The sequence below is a fragment of the Cetorhinus maximus genome, chromosome 23, assembly GCF_964194155.1.
Source record: "Cetorhinus maximus chromosome 23, sCetMax3.hap1.1, whole genome shotgun sequence".
Lineage (NCBI taxonomy): Eukaryota > Metazoa > Chordata > Chondrichthyes > Lamniformes > Cetorhinidae > Cetorhinus > Cetorhinus maximus.
In genome coordinates, this window is record NC_135901.1 from 13,570,988 (window position 1) to 13,591,127 (window position 20,140).

Consider the following 20,140-nt stretch of genomic DNA (forward strand, 5'->3'; position numbering starts at 1 on the left):
GTTAGCTCCAACCAGTTATAGGGGTTATGAACAGCAGCAGAAACAAATGCAAACTGTCCGAATGAACATGGTTCAGACCTGGATGTGATTAACAACTGCAATAACAAGAGAATCCACCTCCAGAAGTTATTTGTGAACTCGTTGGTGTCTCATTAGGTTTTGTGACTGAGTGAATCTCTTCCCACACATGGAGCAGGTGAATGGCCTCTCCCCGGTGTGAACTCGCTGGTGTGTCAGAAGGTCAGATGAATTAGTGAACCCCTTCCCACACATGGAGCAGGTGAACGGCCTTTCCCCAGTGTGACCACGCTTGTGTTTCAGGAGGTGAGATGAACTGCTGATTCCCTTCATACACACAGAGCAGATGAATGGTCGCTCCCCAGTGTGAATTCGCTGGTGTGTGAGTAGGTTGAATGATCGATTAAATCCCTTCCCACACATGGAGCAGGTGAACGGTCTCTCCCCAGTGTGACTGCTTTGATGACTTTCCAGCTGGGATGGAGATCTGAATGCCTTCTCACAGTCCACACACTTCCATGGTTTCTTGACCTTGTGATTCTCCAGGTTGGCCGATTCCATGTCAGTAGATCCTTCTTTTCAAATATCCTGTCAAAGGAGTTTACAAACATCAGCACTGTCAAGACAGGATAGAAATTCAGAACAGAAAATTCTATTTTCTATGGAGCATGTTTTCCTCACGTGTTCCTGCAAAGCAGTAAATCCTCATGCCACACACTTTCCCTGTCCCTTTACTGGAATCCAAACCCAGGGTTACCAACTGTTCAGTATTTTATGGGATTGTCCCTTATTTGAGTTAACTGTCCCAGGCTGCATAGTGCAAGGATGATGCTTGTCCCATAAATTGGACCTACATTGAACCTTATTCAAACTGTTCTGGCAGCCAAACCTCATCCCCACCCACCCTCACAGCTCTGGCAGCACCCCACTCAACAGCCTCCCTCAACACACACACATATGGACACCATGGCAGGCTGTCCCTTAATTATCTCTGTGAGAGTTGCTCACCCTGCCAAACCCATCACATCATTTCCACCATCCTTTGCTCTGCTCCCAGTTATCTCCCTCTACTCTGGCTGAGTTCAGTTCTCAAGCCCCTCCGTGCAGAGTGAGAACAGAATCAATGAATCAATCATTTTCTCTCCTGGTCACAGGAACCCTGAAGCCCCGCCCACTCTTTGTTGTTTCACCAAGATGGCCGCACAAAGTTTTTAACTGCAAACGCGGGACCTGCAGGTTCTTATTGGGAGTTTGTTCTCCCAAAGCTGTAAATCCCCGTCCCACACACTCTCCCTCCTCCCTGGGCTGAAATCCAAACCCATCTCACCGTCTCCACCATTTCTTTCTTCCACTCCTAGTTTTCTCCCTCCCTCTCCTCTGCCTGGGTTCAGTTCTCCAGCTCCTGTCGGCAGACTGACAATAAAATCAATGAGTTTTATTGGGGGTTTGGGGCCTCCAGCGGGTGTTTTTTTTTGCAAAAATATACTTTATTCACAAAATATCTTCAACAACATTTCAAACCATTTCAAAATCACCAAAACAAAAATACAATCAGGTTCAACTTTTACAACGTATCACGAAATGCATTGATACAAAAAATGAATATTACATTCATTTGCAGACATTCATTTTGAGCTGTACAGCCCGAGGGGATTTAAACAGTTCCCAGTCCCTCGGTGCACTGTGGCAGAAAGGTCTTAGACAGCGACCCTTCCCCATTGCGCCTTTGCGGCGGCTGCCCCAAGCTTTAGTGCATCCCTCAGCACATAGTGCTGGACTTTGGAATGTGCCAGTCTGACACACTCGGTCGGGGACAACTCTTTGCGCTGGGAGTCCAACAAGTTTCGGGCAGACCAAAGAGCGTCTTTCATCGAGTTGATGATCCTCCAGCAGCAGTTGATGTTTGTCTCGGTGTGTGTCCCTGGGAACAGCCCGTAGAGCACAGAGTCCTGTGCCACAGAACTGCTCCGGACAAACCTCGACAGAAGCCACTGCATCTCTCTCCAGACCTTCTTTGCAAAGGCACAATCCACCAGGAGGTGAACAACGGTCTCTTCCCCACCACAGCCACCTCGAGGGCAACGTGCAGCGGGGGTGAGACTCCTGGCGTGTAGGAAGGATCTGACAGGGAGGGCCTTTCTCACCACCAGCCAAGCTATGTCTTGGTGCTTGTTGGAAAGCTCTGGTGATGAGGCATTCTGCCAAATGACTTTGACAGTCTGCTCGGGGAACCATCCCACAGGATCCACCCTCTCCTTTTCCCTCAGGGCCTCTAAGACGTTACGTGCCGACCACTGCCTGATGGACTTATGGTCAAAAGTGTTTCTCTGCATAAATTTTTCCACGAGAGACAGGTGGTACGGCACGGTCCAACTACTTGGAGCGTTCCGCGGCAGCGTGGCCAGACCCATCCTTCGCAACACCGGGGACAGGTAGAACCTCAGCACGTAGTGACACTTGGTGTTTGCGTACTGAGGGTCTACGCACCACTTGATGCAGCCACACACAAAGGTGGCCATCGGTATGAGGGCGATGTTGGGCACGTTTTTTCCCCCTTTATCTAGAGGCTTGTACATTGTGTCCCTGCGGACACGATCCATTTTCGACCTCAGATAAAGCGGAAGATGGCTCGGGTGATCGCCACCACGCAGGAGTGTGGAATGGGCCAGACCGGCGCCACGTACAGCAACAGCGAGAGTGCCTCACATCTGATGACCAGGTTCTTACCCACAATGGAGAGGGAGTGTCGCTCCCACATGCCCAGTTTCCTCTTCAGCATAGACACTCGCTCCTTCTAGTTTCTAATGTATGCTCTGGTCCCTCCGAACCATATCCCCAGCACCTTCAGGCCGTCAGCCCAGTTCTCAAAGAACATGGCCTCGCTCTTCCCACGATTTATCTTGGCTCCCGAGGCCAGTTCGAACTGGTCGCAGAAGTGGATCAGTCTGCGCACTGATAGCGGATCTGAGCAGAAGACGGCGACGTCGTCCATGTACAGGGAGGCTTTGACCTGAGTGCCTCCACTGCCTGGGATTGTCACTCCTCTTATGCCCGGATCCTTCCTGATGGACTCGGCAAAGGGTTCTATGCAACACACGAAAAGAACAGCCGAGAAAGGACAGCCCTGCCTGACTCGATTTAATCGGAAAGCTATCTGATTCCCACCCATTGACTGAGACTGCGCTACTGATGTTAGTGTAGAGCAGTTGGATCCAGGCCGTCGTTGGGGCCTCCAGCGGGTGTTTCTGAATCCTCCCCGCCCACCTCCCAGGGTTTCCTTCCTTCCCACAGATCAGATCCTGATTGACTGGAGCCCAAAGTGTAACCTCTTATTTATTGTCCCCCCTCCCCCATCCTCTGATGTGAACCATCCTCCACTCGCTGACCCAGGATGGCGGCCGTTAACCTGGGCCTGTTCCCGGGAGGGAGAAGCCCCGCAGCTGCAAACCAGGACCTGATAATTATTCATAACGGTTACTCCAGCTCACTGTGCCGGGGAGTGATTGACGGGAGGGAATGACCAATGGGAAGAGGGGATGGAGCTGGAGGACAGAACGAGAACGGCTGGTCCTCCAATCGGAGTGAACGAGGGGCGGGGCTGAGCCCATAAATCCCTCATTGTCTCCGCAGGCTGCATATTGTCCCCGATAAAGGTGGCGGCCGTTAACCCGGCCCAGTGTCGGCTAATGGTCCGAGCAGCTGCAGCCGGTTCAAATATCGTACCCGAGCTTCGTATTCGAGGCTTGGGGCCCTCACAGGGTGTTTGTGAAGCCTCCCACCCAACTCGTCGGCTCCATCCCTCCCCCATAACCCACCCGGCAGTATTTTACCGGCCGAGAATTTGGACACAAATCACCTCAGCTCTCTGTCCTCACCCGCACTGCGCATGCTCCAGCTCACAGAGCCCGCCTGATGGACGGCCTCTCTGGACCAATAGCAAGAGGAGGCGGGGCTGGATAACTAACTGTGCCTGGCCCGCCAACCAATCGGAATGAATGAGGGGCGGGGCTGAGCCCGGATCTCCCTCATTGGCTGAAACTCTGCATCATTCTAAGCTGATTTGTCTCAAACTCCAGGAGAAAACTGGACCTTTCTGTTTGTGGCTTTAAACAGATGAAACCCTGTGGGTGTGAAGCAAACATTTCAACATTTGTTTCTGAAACAATAAAGGGAACATGATGAAACAATTCAAGGGCTGACTTGAAGGAATAACTGGGCGGACAGGGAATGTCACCATTAGGACAAGGAGAGTCCCTGGTTTCAATAAATGAACCGGCAGAAGAGTTAGGACAGGCTAGGGAGCAGGTTAATACTGTCATCATTCAGAACGACAAAGACTATAAAGACTATACTTACCTGGCAGGGCAGAAACCTCGATCACAAATTCTGCCAGGGAAGGGTAAAATGGCTATAACCAATCAAACCCCATATCATGGGGTACCTAACACTGTCCGAGTCACAGTGTAGGGTAGTGAAGAAGGAGGAGCAGCTATGGACCGGGCTCTTTTCACTAGGAGGATCCTGCTGAAGGTGTGCAGCTTTGAGGCTGTGGATGTCTACTGCCTGCAAGATTTCCCCAGCGCTGGATACTTCGACGTGACATTTCAGTGAGTGGCAGACTGCGTCAAGCTCCTGAAGGTTTTCAAGGAGAAGAGTGACCTGCCAGAGATGAAAATCCTGACAGCGGAGCCGCTCTTTGCTCTGCCTTTGCAACGGGACGATGTGGTGACGGTGCATCTATACAACCCCTTCGTCCCTGTCGCCGACGTGGTCACCTTCCTCACCAGGCACTTCGATAAGGTGGGAAGCTGCACCACGGTTAGAGACGAGTTGGGGATCTGGACATGCAAACGCCAGGTGAAGGTCACGCTCAAGACCGACGGCAAAGGAGCCATCTTCCACCCTCCATCCAGATTCGCTATCGGGGGAAGCTGTGGCTACCTTGTCTACGCTGGGCAACCCAAACTTTGTCGCTCATGCGGCAAGTCTGGTCATGTGGCGGCCAACTGCAGCGCCGTCCTCTGCAAGAACTGCAAACAGGAAGGGCACCAGACCAAAGACTGCAAACAGGCTAAGTGCTGCAACCTGTGTGGCGAGGCAGATCACCTCTACAGGACCTGCCCCAAACGCTGCCGTACTTACGCACAGGCAGCCAAAGCCAACGAGGGGGAAGCAAAAGAAATGCTTCGTGTCACTCCAACCACCAAGGCCCCCAGTGAGAGCATCGGGAACAAGGAAGACACAGAGAGAGACAAGGTGGAGGAAAAAAGTGAGGCAACAGATTTGCCTCTATCAACAGCACTGCCCCCTGAATCTCCCACTCCTCAGGAGAGCGAATCAATGGAGAAGGAGGAGGCAGCAGTGGGAAAGCAGCAGGGGGAGTTGCAGCTGGTGAAAAGAGCCAAACGGAAGAAGGGGCTAAGAAGGAACCAAGCCATTTCCCAGACAAGTGGCAAGAGGTGTCTCCCATCCGACACAGATGACAAAGGAAGCAGCTCTTCGGACGAAGAAGGGCCAGGGTGGCACCCACAGAAGAAGCGGCAAAGCTCTAGGGAGTTGGAGGACGAGACGCCCGAGCTCCAGAACATTGGAGACAAAGAAGAGACCAGCGCTCCCCAATTTTGTCCACAACCCGAAGAGGCCAGCGCACCCCAGCCCCAGGAATCTGGGAGCGGTGAGGTGCTCAGCACACCCCAGCTCTGGGAAGCCGGGAGCGATGAGGCGCTCAGCGCACCCCAGCCTCAGGAATCTGGGAGCGGTGAGGCGCTCAGCGCACCCCAGCTCCGGGAAGCCGGGAGCAGCAACGCCCCAGAGGGGGAGAGGATTGGAGAAGCTTCTCCAACAGAGGACAGTTCATATCCCGTTCTCTACACGAACCCCCAGATGCCACCTGAGCGGAACATCTCCAATGGGGAGTTTCAGGACCGTTTCCTCAGCCCGTCCAAAGTGAAGCAATTTGAGCTCACTACGGGTATGAAGGAGCAGACTGAAGGTCTGGGGCCCTCAGAGACAATTGGTTTGGTAAGAAAATAAACACTTTAAAATGGGTGTAAAGATTGTATCCATAAATGTGCGAAGCATTAAATCTACTACGCGATGTGTTGCGACCTTGGACTACCTTGCCAAGGTTAAAGCTGACCTGTTGTTTCTGCAGGAGTGTGCGATACCACACCTCAGCTCCTACAGGCAATGGTCACGATGGTGGTCCCATGGGCCATTGATCTGGTCGGGCGGAAACGACTCTCGTTCCTCCGGCCTGGGTATTCTGCTGCGGGGAGGCAACTTCACCGTCTCCGAGGTTAAGGAGGTGGTGGGCGGACGCCTCCTCGTAGCAGACGTAATGTACAAGAGTGCTCCACTCCGGTTAATTAATGTGTACGCCCCGTCACAAGGGGCCGAGCGGCTGGAGGTTTTTCAGCAGCTCCCACTGCTGCTGGTGACCTGCAGGCCGGTCATTCTGGGCGGTGACTTCAACTGCATCATCGATGCAGCTGGACGATCCAGCAGTGTCGACAGCAGATTGGACGCTACGTCCAGATCCCTGATGGAAACAGTTAAGGATGCAAAGCTGCACGACATCTTCAGCAACCCTACAGACGGAGCGCAGCGTAGATACACCTGGTCGCGGCCAGACGGGTCCATTTGTTCCAGGATAGACTTCCTGTTTGTGTCCCGTGCATTCACAGTCAGATCCACCGACGTCAAGCCGGTGTTTTTCTCTGACCACTGCCTCCTACTGGCGGACTGCCACTTAGAGAAGGACCTGAGGGTGGGCAGGGGGGCATGGAAGCTAAATGTGCAACTGCTGACCCTAGAGAACATTGAGGAGCTCAAGAGGGATTACAAAGGTTGGAGAACCGTGAAACCCCTCTTTGAGTCCCTGACACACTGGTGGGAAGCGATCAAGGGAAACAACTAGAGGTTTTTCATCCTCAAAGGCACCCAGAAAGCTAGAAAGGAACAGAGGGAAATGTCTCGACTCCAGAAAAACATGCAGAATCTGCTCCGACTGCAGTCGATGGGGGTCGATGTCAAGGAGGAACTCCAAGAGGTGAAGAGCCAGAAAGCCATGCACTTTGCCTCGGAGGCCTCCAAGATCATCTTCCGTTCCAGAGTCCGCTCCTTGGAGCAGGATGAGACGTGCTCACGTTTCTTCTTCCAAAAGGTACACAGAGAGCGCTCTGTGATCAGCAGCCTGAAGGAAGAAGACGGCTCAGTAAAGTCATCACAGTCCGGCATTTTGAGGATCAGCAAATCCTTTTATGCCGGATTGGATGACGTGAAGCCCACAGACAGCACGGCCTCCCAGTCCTTCCTGTCCTCTATCACGGAGGTCTTAGATGACAGTACACAGGAGAGCCTGGACAAAACGCTAACTCCTGATGAACTGACTAAGGCCCTTGAGTCCTTCGAGAAGAGTAAAACTCCCGGAAGCGATGGCTTGCCGGTGGAATTGTATTCGGCTCTGTGGGACTGGATCGGTCCAGACCTGCTAGAAGTGTACCAGAGTATGCTCCTGGCCGGCAGTATGTCAGAATCCATGAGGCAAGGCATTATCACCCTCATCTACAAACACAAGGGGGGAAGGGAGGAAATTAGAAATTGGCGACCTATTTCACTGTTGAATGTGGACTATAAGATTCTGTCCAAGGTCATCGCCAATCGGGTCAAATCCGCTCTGGAATTGGTGATCCACCCTGACCAGACCTGCACTGTGACGAGCAGGAAGATCTCTGACAGCCTCGCGCTGCTCAGGGATACGATTGCCTATGTACAGGACAGGGGTGTGGATATCTGCCTCATCAGCTTGGATCAGGAGAAGGCCTTTGACAGAATATCGCACACCTACATGGTGGATGTGCTCTCCAAAATGAGGTTTGGGGAGGGAATTCGAAATTGGATCCAACTGCTCTACACTAACATCAGTAGCGCAGTCTCAGTGGGAAACAGATAGCTTTCCGATTAAATCTGGAGTCAGGCAGGGCTGTCCTCTCTTGCCTGTTCCTTTCGTGTGTTGCGTAGAACCCTTTGCTGAGTCCATCAGGAAGGATCCGGGCATAAGAGGAGTGACGATCCCAGGCAGTGGAGGCACTCAGGTCAAAGCCTCCCTGTACATGGATGATGTCGTCGTCTTCTGCTCGGATCCGCTGTCGGTGCACAGACTGATCCACATCTGCGACCAGTTCGGAATGGCCTCGGGAGCCAAGGTAAACCGTGGGAAGAACGAGGCCATGTTCTTTGGGAACTGGGCTGACCGATCCTTTGTCCCCTTCACTGTCAGGGCTGACGGCCTGAAAGTGCTGGGGATATGGTTCGGAGGGACCAGGGCATGCGTTAGAAACTGGAGGGAGTGAGTGTCTATGGTGAAAAGGAAACTGGGCATGTGAGAGCGACGCTCCCTCTCCATTGCAGGTAAGAACCTGGTCATCAGGTGTGAGGCACTCTCGCTGTTGCTGTACGTGGCACAGGTCTGGCCCATTCCACACTCCTGCGTGGTGGCGATCACCCGAGCTATCTTCCGCTTTATCTGGAGGTCGAAAATGGATCGGGTCCGCAGGGACACGATGTACAAGCCTCTAGATAAAAGGGGAAAAGACGTGCCCAACATCGCCCTCATACTGATGGCACCTTTGTGTGCGGCTGCATCAAGCGGTGTGTAGACCCTCAGTATGCAAACACCAAGTGTCACTACGTGCTGAGGTTCTACCTGTCCCCGGTGTTGCGAAGGATGGGTCTGGCCACGCTGCCACGGAACGCTCCAAGTAGTTGGACCGTGCCGTACCACCTGTCCCTCGTGGAAAAATTTATGCATAAAAACACCTTTGACCACAAGTCCATCAGGCAGTGGTCAGCACGTAACGTCTTAGAGGCCCTGTGGGAAAAGGAGAGGGTGGATCCTGTGGGATGGTTCCCCGAGCAGACTGTCAAAGTCATTTGGCAGAATGCCTCATTACCAGAACTTTCCAACAAGCACCAAGACATAGCTTGGCTGGTGGTGAGAAAGGCCCTCCCTGTCAGATCCTTCCTACATACCAGGAGTCTCACCCCCTCTGAACGTTGCCCTCGAGGTGGCTGTGGTGGGGAAGAGACCGTTGTTCACCTCCTTGTGGATTGTGCCTTTGCAAAGAAGGTCTGGAGAGAGATGCAGTGGTTTCTGTCAAGGTTTGTCCCGAGCAGGTCGGTGACACAGGACTCTGTGCTCTATGGGCTGTTCCCAGGGACACACACCGAGACAAACATCAACTGCAGCTGGAGGATCATCAACTCGGTGAAAGACGCTCTTTGGTCTGCCCGAAACTTGTTGGTCTTCCAGCGCAAAGAGTTGTCCCCAACCGAGTGTTGCAGACTGGCACATTCCAAAGTCCAGGACTACGTGCTGAGGGACGCACTAAAGCTGGGGGCAGCCGCCACAAAGGCGCAATGGGGAAGGGTCGCTGCCTAAGACCTTTCTGCCGTAGTGCACCGAGGGACTGGGAACTGTTTAAATCCCCTCGGGCTGTACAGCTCAAAATGAATGTAATATTTATTGTATGTATCAATGGATTTCGTGATACGTGTTGTCAAAGTTTGAACCTGTTTGTATTTTTGCGTTGGTGATTTTGAAATGTTTTGGAATGTTGTTTGAAGATATTTTGTGAATAAAGTATATTTTTGCAAAAAAAAAAGACTATAAAGCAGCGGATTGGATGCTACGTCCAGATCTCTGATGGAAACACTTAAGGATGCAAAGCTGCACGACGTCTTCAGCAACCCTGCAGACGGAGCGCAGCGTAGATACACCTGGTCGCGGCCAGACAGGTCCATCCGTTCCCGGATAGACTTCCTGTTTGTGTCCCGTGCATTCGCAGTCAGATCCACCGACGTCAAGCCGGTGTTTTTCTCTGACCACTGCCTCCTACTGGCGGACTGCCACTTAGAGAAGGACCAGAGGGTGGGCGGGGGGCATGGAAGCTAAACGTGCAACTGCTGACCCTAGAGAACATTGAGGAGCTCAAGAGGGATTACAAAGGTTGGAGAACCGTGAAACCCCTCTTTGAGTCCCTGACACACTGGTGGGAAGCGATCAAGGGAAACATCTAGAGGTTTTTCATCCTCAAAGGCACCCAGAAAGCTAGAAAGGAACAGAGGGAAATGTCGCGACTCCAGAAAAACATGCAGAACCTGCTCCGGCTGCAGTCGATAGGGGTCGATGTCAAGGAGGACCTCCAAGAGGTGAAGAGCCAGAAAGCCTCGCGCTTTGCCTCGGAGGCCTCCAGGATCATCTTCCGTTCCAGAGTCCGCTCCTTGGAGCAGGATGAGACGTGCTCACGTTTCTTCTTCCAAAAGGTACACAGAGAGCGCTCTGTGATCAGCAGCCTGAAGGAAGAAGACAGCTCAATAAAGTCATCGCAGTCTGACATTTTGAGGATCAGCAAATCCTTTTATGCCGGACTGGATGACGTGAAGCCCACAGACAGCACGGCCTCCCAGTCCTTCCTGTCCTCTATCACGGAGGTCTTAGACGACAGTACACAGGAGAGCCTGGACAAAACGCTAACTCCTGACGAACTGACTAAGGCCCTTGAGTCCTTCGAGAAGAGTAAAACTCCCGGAAGCGATGGCTTGCCGGTGGATTTGTATTCGGCTCTGTGGGACTGGATCGGTCCAGACCTGCTAGAAGCGTACGAGAGTATGCTCCTGGCCGGCAGTATGTCAGAATCCATGAGGCAAGGCATTATCACCCTCATCTACAAGCACAAGGGGGGAAGGGAGGAAATTAGAAATTGGCGACCTATTTCACTGTTGAATGTGGACTATAAGATTCTGTCCAAGGTCATCGCCAATCGGGTCAAAACCGCTCTGGAATTGATGATCCACCATGACCAGACCTGCACTGTGACGGGCAGGAAGATCTCTGACAGCCTCGCGCTGCTCAGGGATACGATTGCCTAAGTACAGGACAGGGGTGTGGATACCTGCCTCATCAGCTTGGATCAGGAGAAGGCCTTTGACAGAATATCGCACACCTACATGGTGGATGTGCTCTCCAAAATGAGGTTTGGGGAGGGAATTCGAAATTGGATCCAACTGCTCTACACTAACATCAGTAGCGCAGTCTCAATGGGTGGGAAACAGCTTTCCGATTAAATCTGGAGTCAGGCAGGGCTGTCCTCTCTCGCCTGTTCTTTTTGTGTGTTGCATAGAACCCTTTGCTGAGTCCATCAGGAAGGATCCGGGCATAAGAGAAGTGATGATCCCAGGCAGTGGAGGCACTCAGGTCAAAGCCTCCCTGTACGTGGATGATGTCGTCGTCTTCTGCTCGGATCCGCTGTCGGTGCACAGACTGATCCACATCTGCGACCAGTTCAGACTGGCCTCGGGAGCCAAGGTAAACCGTGGGAAGAGCGAGGCCATGTTCTTTGGGAACTGGGCTGACCGATCCTTTGTCCCCTTCACTGTCAGGGCTGACGGCCTGAAGGTGCTGGGGATATGGTTCGGAGGGACCAGGGCATGCGTTAGAAACTGGAAGGAGCGAGTGTCTATGGTGAAAAGGAAACTGAGCATGTGAGAGCGACGCTCCCTCTCCATTGCGGGTAAGAACCTGGTCATCAGGTGTGAGGCACTCTCGCTGTTGCTGTACGTGGCGCAGGTCTGGCCCATTCCACACTCCTGCATGGTGGCGATCACTTGAGTCATCTTCCGCTTTATCTGGAGGTCAAAAATGGATCGTGTCCGCAGGGACGCGATGTAGAAGCCTCTAGATAAAGGGGGAAAAAACGTGCCCAACATCGCCCTCATACCGATGGCCACCTTTCTGTGTGGCTGCATCAAGTGGTGCGTAGACCCTCAGTACGCAAACACCAAGTGTCACTACGTGCTGAGGTTCTACCTGTCCCCGGTGTTGCGAAGGATGGGTCTGGCCACGCTGCCGCGGAACGCTCCAAGTAGTTGGACCGTGCCGTACCACCTGTCCCTCGTGGAAAAATTTATGCAGAGAAACACCTTCGACCACAAGTCCATCAGGCAGTGGTCGGCACGTAACGATCCTTCCTACACGCCAGGAGTCTCACCCCCTCGGCATGTTGCCCTCGATGTGGCTGTGGTGGGGAAGAGACCGTTGTTCACCTCCTTGTAGATTGTGCCTTTGCAAAGAAGGTCTGGAGAGAGATGCAGTGGTTTCTGTCGAGGTTCATCCCGAGCAGTTCTGTGACACAGGACTCTGTGCTCTACGGGCTGTTCCCAGGAACACACACTGAGACAAACATCAACTGCAGCTGGAGGATCATCAACTCGGTGAAAGACGCTCTTTGGTCTGCCCGAAACTTGTTGGTCTTCCAGCGCAAAGAGTTGTCCCCGACCGAGTGTTGCAGACTGGCACATTCCAAAGTCCAGGACTACGTGCTGAGGGACGCACTAAAGCTTGGGGCAGCTGCCGCAAAGGTGCAATGGGGAAGGGTCGCTGTCTAAGACCTTTCTGCCACAGTGCACCGAGGGACTGGGAACTGCTTAAATCCCCTCGGGCTGTAGAGCTCAAAATGAATGTCTGCAAATGATTGTAATATTGTTTGTACTGATGCACCTGGTGATACATGTTGTAAAAGTTGAACCTGATTGTACCTTTGTAATGGTGTGTTTGAAAGGGTTTGGAATGTGGTTGACGATATTTTATGAATAAAGTATATTTTTACAAAAAAAAATCAAGACGTCCGCGCATGCGCACTGCACCCCGCTGAGCCAAAATGGCGGCCGTTAACGCGCTTCTTTGGAAAAAAGAACCGGGCTGCAAACAAGGGTACCTCAGGGTCTTATTCAAGGTTTGGAGCCTTTACGAGGTGTTTAGAAACCCTCCCCGTCCTCCCGGCCCTTCCTCCGTGTTTTCATTTCCTTACCAGTTTGAAGATAAGACAGACAGAACACGCCACATCGCCATTATGGCGCATGCTCCAAACACTGGGCGATAATGCACCTGCGCACTGCTCTCCTCTGGCGGGGATAGGGGACATTCACCACCGCGGGGGATGCTGGGTAAATTCCTTGCCATAGAATGGCCTAATTGGTAGTGGTGAGTGTTTTTTTTGCAAAGATGTGGGGATTGGGGCGAGTGTCGGGCAGTCAATAAAATTAGGAACCAACACAAAAACAAAAATTTTTGGAAAAAAACGATAGGTCTGACACCACCTGTGGAGAGGAAGACAGAGTTAATGTTTCGAGTCCGTAGTAATGTTAACTCTGTCTTCCTCTCCACAGATGCTGTCAGACCTGCTGAGTTTTTCCAGCAATTTTTGCTTTTGTTTTAGATTTCCAGCATCCGCAGTATTTTGCTTTTAAATTAGGAACCAAATTATACAGAAGCCCAAGTGCACAGAACATCCATTATCCACCAAAAAGAAGAGAATTGATGGTGAATTGCAAATCCCCCAAAGTTTTACCAAAACAGCAGCAATGACGCGGAATCCAATCCCTCCAGTCAAATGTGAACTCAGCAGATGGGGTGACTGAGTGAATCCTTTCAGTGAGTAACTGTCAGGATTGTTGTCTCGTGGATATTCGTGGTTGTGTATTTTTAGTTATGCTGTCACATACCAATAACACAGTAATCTGGAAACAGGCTGCAGCTCCTTTTTTTCATTCGTCACAGGATGTGGGTGTCACTGGCAATGCGGGCATTTATTGCCATCCGTAATTGCCCTTGAGAATGTGATGGTGACCTGCCTTCCCAAACCGCTGCAATCCAATTAAATTTTACTTTCTTCGAGCGGCTTTGATATGACCAAGTGGCTTATGCACCATTTCAAAGGGTCAAACACATTGCTGTTGGTCTGCAGTTACCTGTAGATCAGATGAGGTTGGGATGGCATCCTAAAGAATGTCAGGGAACCAGTTGGACTTTTATAACAATCCATTCATTTCATGATCACTGATAACAGCTTTTATAGTAGATTTTTATTCCAGATTTATTGAATTAACTGAATTTAAAATCTCTAACTGTTGTGATGAGTTTTGAACTCACATCTCCAGATTATTATTCCCTCTAGATTGCTAATCCAGTAATGTAACCACTATGCCTGGGCATGTCGTCACAATGCCTGAATTCAGATTGACAAACAGGTGCTGTACTCGGTGCTACACCAGGGAGGCTCTTCACACATGGGGCCAAAGGAAACTTTTCAAAGACAATCTCAAGGCCTACCTGACATTCTGCTCTATTAACAGAAACACTTGGGAAGCAGATTCCCAATCGCCTCCAAAACGGTGAATCATCATCCATGAACTTTTCAATCAACAAGAACAACCACTGAGAGAGAGGAACAGAGAGAGCAGCTGCTCGAGTCAACAATCCATCACCAACTCTACTGGCCAACAAACCCCATGTCCTCACTGTAAGGAGAGCCTGCAAGGCTAAGATAGGACACATTAGTCACCTGTGAATACACAACTAACACTGACGTATCACTTGCACCCAGTCATCCACAAGGAAGAATCACCCTTGACGGAAGGGATTACAGATGGATAACCACGATGTTATAGTACCCTTCTTTATCTGGGGATTGAATGTCAGTTATACAATTGTAGCAGCAGTTAAAAGCCTCCTGTGAACACCTCCATGCGATCTCTTAGTGCAGATTTTAAACAATTTATTTTGAGTGTACTTACTTTCAATGAGTTAATACTGATTTTATAAACCAACGGTTATGCCTCAGTTGGAGTGCTGTATTCAGTTATGGGCATCACACTTTAAACAGGATGTGAAAGCCTTAGAGAGGGTGCAGAAGAGATTTGCTAGAATGGTACCAAGGGTAAGAGGCTTCAGCTATGTGGAGAAACTAGGATTGTTTTCCTTGGAGCAAAAGGTTAAGCAGGATGGTGGTGGTGGCATGATGGTATTGTCACTGGACTAGTAACCCAGAGGCCAGGGTTAATGCTCTGGAGGCTGGGTTTCGATTCCCACCAGGTCTCATGATGACCCTGAAGCCATTGTTGCTTGTCATAAAAAACCATCTGATTCACTAATACCCTTTAGAGAAAGAAATATGCCATCTTCACCCGGTCTGCATATGACTCCAGACCCACAGCAATATGGTTGACTCTTAAAATACCCAGAACTTACACCATGGACTGCAGCAGGCCAAAAAGATGGCTCACCACCACCTTCTCAAAAAAGATGCAAAGTGGTTTTCAAAATCATGAACAGTTTTGACAAACTGAAAGAATAAGGGTGTCCAGTAGCAGAAAAATTGCTAATCTGAGGACACAGATTTCAGAACTTTTTTTTAAGCAGTATGTTGCTATGATCTGGAAATCACTGCCTGAAAGGGTGCTGGAAGCAGATTCAAGAGCAACATTTTTGGGAGAATTGAATAAATAGTTGAAGGAAGAAATATCCAAGTCTAGGAGTAAAGAGCAGAGGAGTGGGACTAATTCGATAGCTACACTAAAGCGCTGGTACAAACACGATGAGCTGAACACCTTCCATTAGCTCCTGTACCATCTGAAGACAATGGCAGATGATGCTACCCAGAATGCTTCAGGTGGTAGAATATGGCCCATCAACATCAACAGGGATGCAACACTGATTTTTCTCCCTTTCTTTCATGAAGGTGCTGTGTGATGGTGAGGTTCAATCCCAGTTACTGTTTACCCACCTGTACCCTGCCAAGTGGTAATTCGGAGCTTATGGTCCTATACTGTGAGCTATAATAACGGTATTTTATTCAAGAAGCAAGTTTTCAGACCAAAGGCTGAATTGCAGTGTGACTTACATGAGGAAATTCACATAGAGACTAAATAATAAAGTTAAAAACATGGAAATATGACAATCAAATAGCAGAAACAGGTTCCAGTTGAAAACTAGCAGGAAAAATGTTTCCAGTGATAATAAACACAGACACCAGAACTGGAATAAAAGACAGACTATTTTCTAATAATAACAGTGGCATAGTATAAGTGTAACAATTACAAACACAGGGTCTGATACAGTAAGAGTGCAGATGGGCCCAAAGGAAGAACAGCAAAGGTTTGGCTCACCTTGAGTGTAACAAATACAGTATTTGTTCCAATAATAAGAGTTAGGCTGCAGTGTGTTAGTTAACACGTCATTGGATCCAATGTGATGATAATGCAGTCAGTATCTAGTGCACCAAAACCAAAGTTTGGGCCTCATCTAGCAATGTAAGTGAGTCATGGTCTATTGGTATAATATGATGTCAATGTGTTGCCTAAGGTCTAATAACAGAGCCAAGGATCACTGCAATGGGAATGGGATGGGTTTAATGTAATAACACAGACATGGTCTAGTGGAATGGGAACTGATATCAATATTGACTAATTGGTGGCACTCTCACCCCGAGTCAGAAGGATATGGGTTCAAGCCCCCTCCAGAAACTCGTCCACATCATCTAAGTCGATGCTCCTGGTGTCATTATAAATGGGAGTCTCTGTTCTTTTGCCGAATATTTTCTTAGACTCAGAAGGAGTGAAGGGAATGACAGACGGGACAATTCTGGGCAGTTGCTCCATCCAGCAAAGCAGGGATTCCTGGGACATGATTGCAGGTTTGACGTGCCCATCCACTCCTTAAAAAAAATCTCTTCCTCTTTGGGTTTGTGAAGGGAGTTACGACTGCAGCACATGGGGCTGACTGGAGTCTGGTGTAAAAATAATCACACGGGCCGACTCCAGTTCTTAATAACAGAGGTCACTTTAACTGCAGGGAACCTTACATTAAGGGAGGAAAAAGACAGAATAAAGATCCGATTGTAATAGGAGGACAAGGTGTAAGGAAGCAATGATATTTGGGTTTCTGTGTTATGGTGAGTGTCACAGGGAGGTGTGTATAGGAGTGGAAATGTCATGACAGAGACACGTGTGACTGACTCCACTTGACTGAGAGCTGTTGTACCCAAGGGGAGGGTAATGACGACAAGGGGAACTCCAGAGATTTCTGTTATCTGAGGTGATAATGGTGCATCTGAGAAACTGAAAAGAATCGGTTCCTTCTCACCCTTGCCTGCAGTTCCCGAGTTACACAGACACACAGGAAACAGATCTGACAGCTCGTAGAAACCAACGTTTTAAATCTTCTGTTTGAGACACATTATGATTGAAAAGATCAAATGTTAAAACCTCAGGAGAGGAAAATTCAGAATGTCACAAAGATCAGTGAACCGTCCAATTAGTTCCATTCACCATAACTCTGCCAATTTTCCCCTCTTCATTTATTGATCCAAATCCCTTTGAAAGTTGCTATTTTATCTGCTTCCAACCCCGTCAGTGTGTGCATTCCAGATCACATCAAATCGCTGCGTAAAAATATTCTCCTCATCACCCCCTCTGGTTCTGTTGTCAAAATCATAAATCTGTGTCCTCTGGTTACAAACTCCTGCATCTGAAAACAGTTTCTCCCAGTTTTCTCCCTCCCTCTCCTCTGCCTGGGTTCAGTTCTCCAGCTCCTGTGTCTCTGATTCGGGGTCTCAGGCGGGAACCCAGCTGCCGCCGGGCGGGACACAGGAGGGGGAACCCTCCCGGGTGAGTCTTACCCGGACCCTGTGTCCGTCCCCCCAGTTTCTGAGCCCCCGGGCGGCCCGCGGTCTCCCCGTAGTTTTTGAATCTCCCGCTCCGGAGCCTCTTCCCCTGAACCCGGCTCTGTCACCGGGAAGAAGCCCCGGAGCTGCAAACACGGGACATGGAGGCTGTGATCCGGGATTGCGGCCAACGCCGGGTGTTTCTGAAGCCTCTCTCCCCCGACCCGCCGACTCCATTCGGTCTCACTCACCCGCCACCTCCAGTCAGTTTCTGTCTTCCTGAGGCTCCGACACCAGCCCGTCCGAACACCTGTACTGCGCATGCTCCAGTCGGAGCGACACTGCGCCTGCGCAACAATCGCCTGTTGTGCAGATAGGGCACATTCTGGCTTTCGGTGAATGCTGGGTAACTCCCACCACCATTGACAACCTGTTTCATCGAATACAACATCATCTTTTGTGGTCCGATTACGATTTGAACCCTGGATATAAAATAGTTAAGTCAGTTGACACAGTATCCATAGTTCTATTCTGGACTTGATTAACAGCAGGAAAAAACCCTCAGTGTCAAATGTGAACTCACTGGATTCTTAGCAGGCGGTGTGAACGAATGTGCCTTTTCTCGCAAACAGAACATTTAAACAGCTCCTCATCACCAATTGATTGTATATAAATTGCTTTGAACTTTTAAAGCTGAAGTGTTAACTAGTGGAAATACTGAATAGATCCCTCCGTGCATATAAAGTATCTGAATGGTCTCCTTCTGACGTGACTGTGTCCTTGGGTCAGTAAATGGGATGACCCTGTCTACATACAGCTGGTGGACGGTGTATTTGTGGTGTGGTCGTACCCATGAGTTCCCAGCTCAGACATGCTTCGCAAACTCTTAATATAACGATTTCCATATTCTCACATTCCCCTGGTCAAAGAAAAGCAAAAATACTGTGGATGCTGAAAATATGCAATAAAAATAGAAAATGATGGAAATACTCTGATATTGAGCAACTTCCAGGTCAGAATTGACTTGATATGATGTGTTGCAGCCGTAGCATTTGGAAGTTGGTCGGCACGAATGTGATCCACAGCAACCACAGCTGCAGTAAGTGCAGTTCATGGAACTTCAGTTCAGAGTTGTTGAGCTGGAGCCTGAACTTTGGACGATAGGGAGAAAGTTGCCTGGACAACTTGATTCAGCAAGCAACCACTCTCCTTAAGTTACATAATATCAGATTTAGTTTGTGGTCAGGGATGGGAGGGTGTGACTACTGGTGATACCGGTATGGGTATCAAGAAGGTAGCACTTTGCACTTGTCCAATAAATTCAAAGTTCTTGGAGCCATGAGGACAGCAGCTTGATGTATGAGCAAAGTGACCATGGTACCGAGTTACAGGGGACCATTCAAGTTGGGGGTGGTGGGTGGCGGAGAGAACAGAATGTAGGAACAGTCGGGGACAGTAGCCAAGGGTGTGAGTCCCGAATGCTGTGCAGCCTGCTCAGTAATGGATTTAAGGACATCTCCTCGGGCTGGAGAGTAATGTGGAGAGGGAGGGAGAGGGCCCAGTTATCGTGGTTCATGTAGGTACCAGATACATAGGTATCATCGTGTAAGAGGTTCTGTTCAGGGAGCATGAGCAGCTAGGGCCTAAGTTGAAAAGCAAAAACAAAAGTAATAACCTCTAGATTACTGTCTCATCCATCAGTAAATCGGTCAAAATGTTGAATGTTCAACAACTGGTGTCACAAGGGTCATTTGGAAGAACTCCTTCAGATTTTTATAAAACGGGATTGCCTGGGCGGTTATGCTATTAGGCTAGCAATCCAGAGGCCTGGATGTGTGTTTGGATCCTAACATGGCAGGATGGAATTTAAATTCAGTTCATTAAATAAATCTGGAATTGAAAGCTAGTCTCAGTGACGGTGACCATGAAACTATCTGATTGTTGTAAAAACCCATCTGGGTCACTAATGTCCTTTAGGGAAGGAAATCTGCCAACCTTACCTGGTCTGGCCCACGTGTGACTCCAGGCCCTAACAATATGGTTGACTCCTAACTGCCCTCTGAAATGGCCTAGCAAGCCTCTCAGTTATACTCAAGGCAGCAACTCGCCACCACTTTCTCAAGGAGCAATTTAGGGGAGGGCATTAAATCCTGACTTTGCCAGCGGTGCCCATGTCCCGTGAATGAGAATAAAAGCTTGGAGGAGATCACTGTCTCATCAGATATTCAACTAGGGAAGACTGCATTATACTACTGAAACTGGGGCAGGCCTTGGGGAATAGCAGAAATATATATATTCTGCTACTATCCGGCACTATATCAGTGTCAGGTGTAGCAGAATAGTTTCACAATGCAATCTCTAAATTTGCCTCTGACGCCAAATTGGCAGGGGGGTGCTGGGTGAAAGAGTCAGTACTGAGGAGGGCTGCAACAAATTACAGGAGGACAGCAACAAACTTGCAGGATGGGAAAATAATTGGCAAATAAAGTTCAGCACAGGTAAATGTGAGGTAGTTCATTTCGGTAGGAAGAACAGAGATGTCACGAATTACTTGGAAGATGGCAGTCTAGGTGTAGTAGAGGAACAAAGGGGTCTCGGTTACGAATATGTCAATCATTGAA

At 49.7% G+C, this 20,140-nt stretch overlaps 2 protein-coding genes across 2 annotated transcripts in view; both read right to left on the minus strand.

Annotated features, from left to right (window-relative positions):
* LOC144697817 (uncharacterized) overlaps positions 1 to 20,140 on the minus strand; it is a 528,726-nt gene that overhangs the window by 460,630 nt on the left and 47,956 nt on the right. The window lies entirely within an intron of this gene.
* LOC144696891 (uncharacterized) overlaps positions 84 to 20,140 on the minus strand; it is a 70,970-nt gene continuing 50,913 nt past the window's right edge. The window contains exon 2 of the mRNA XM_078568594.1: positions 84 to 334. Within this exon, the coding sequence (XP_078424720.1) occupies positions 127 to 334 (208 nt within the window). The 3' untranslated portion in view covers positions 84 to 126. The remainder of the gene's footprint in view (positions 335 to 20,140) is intronic.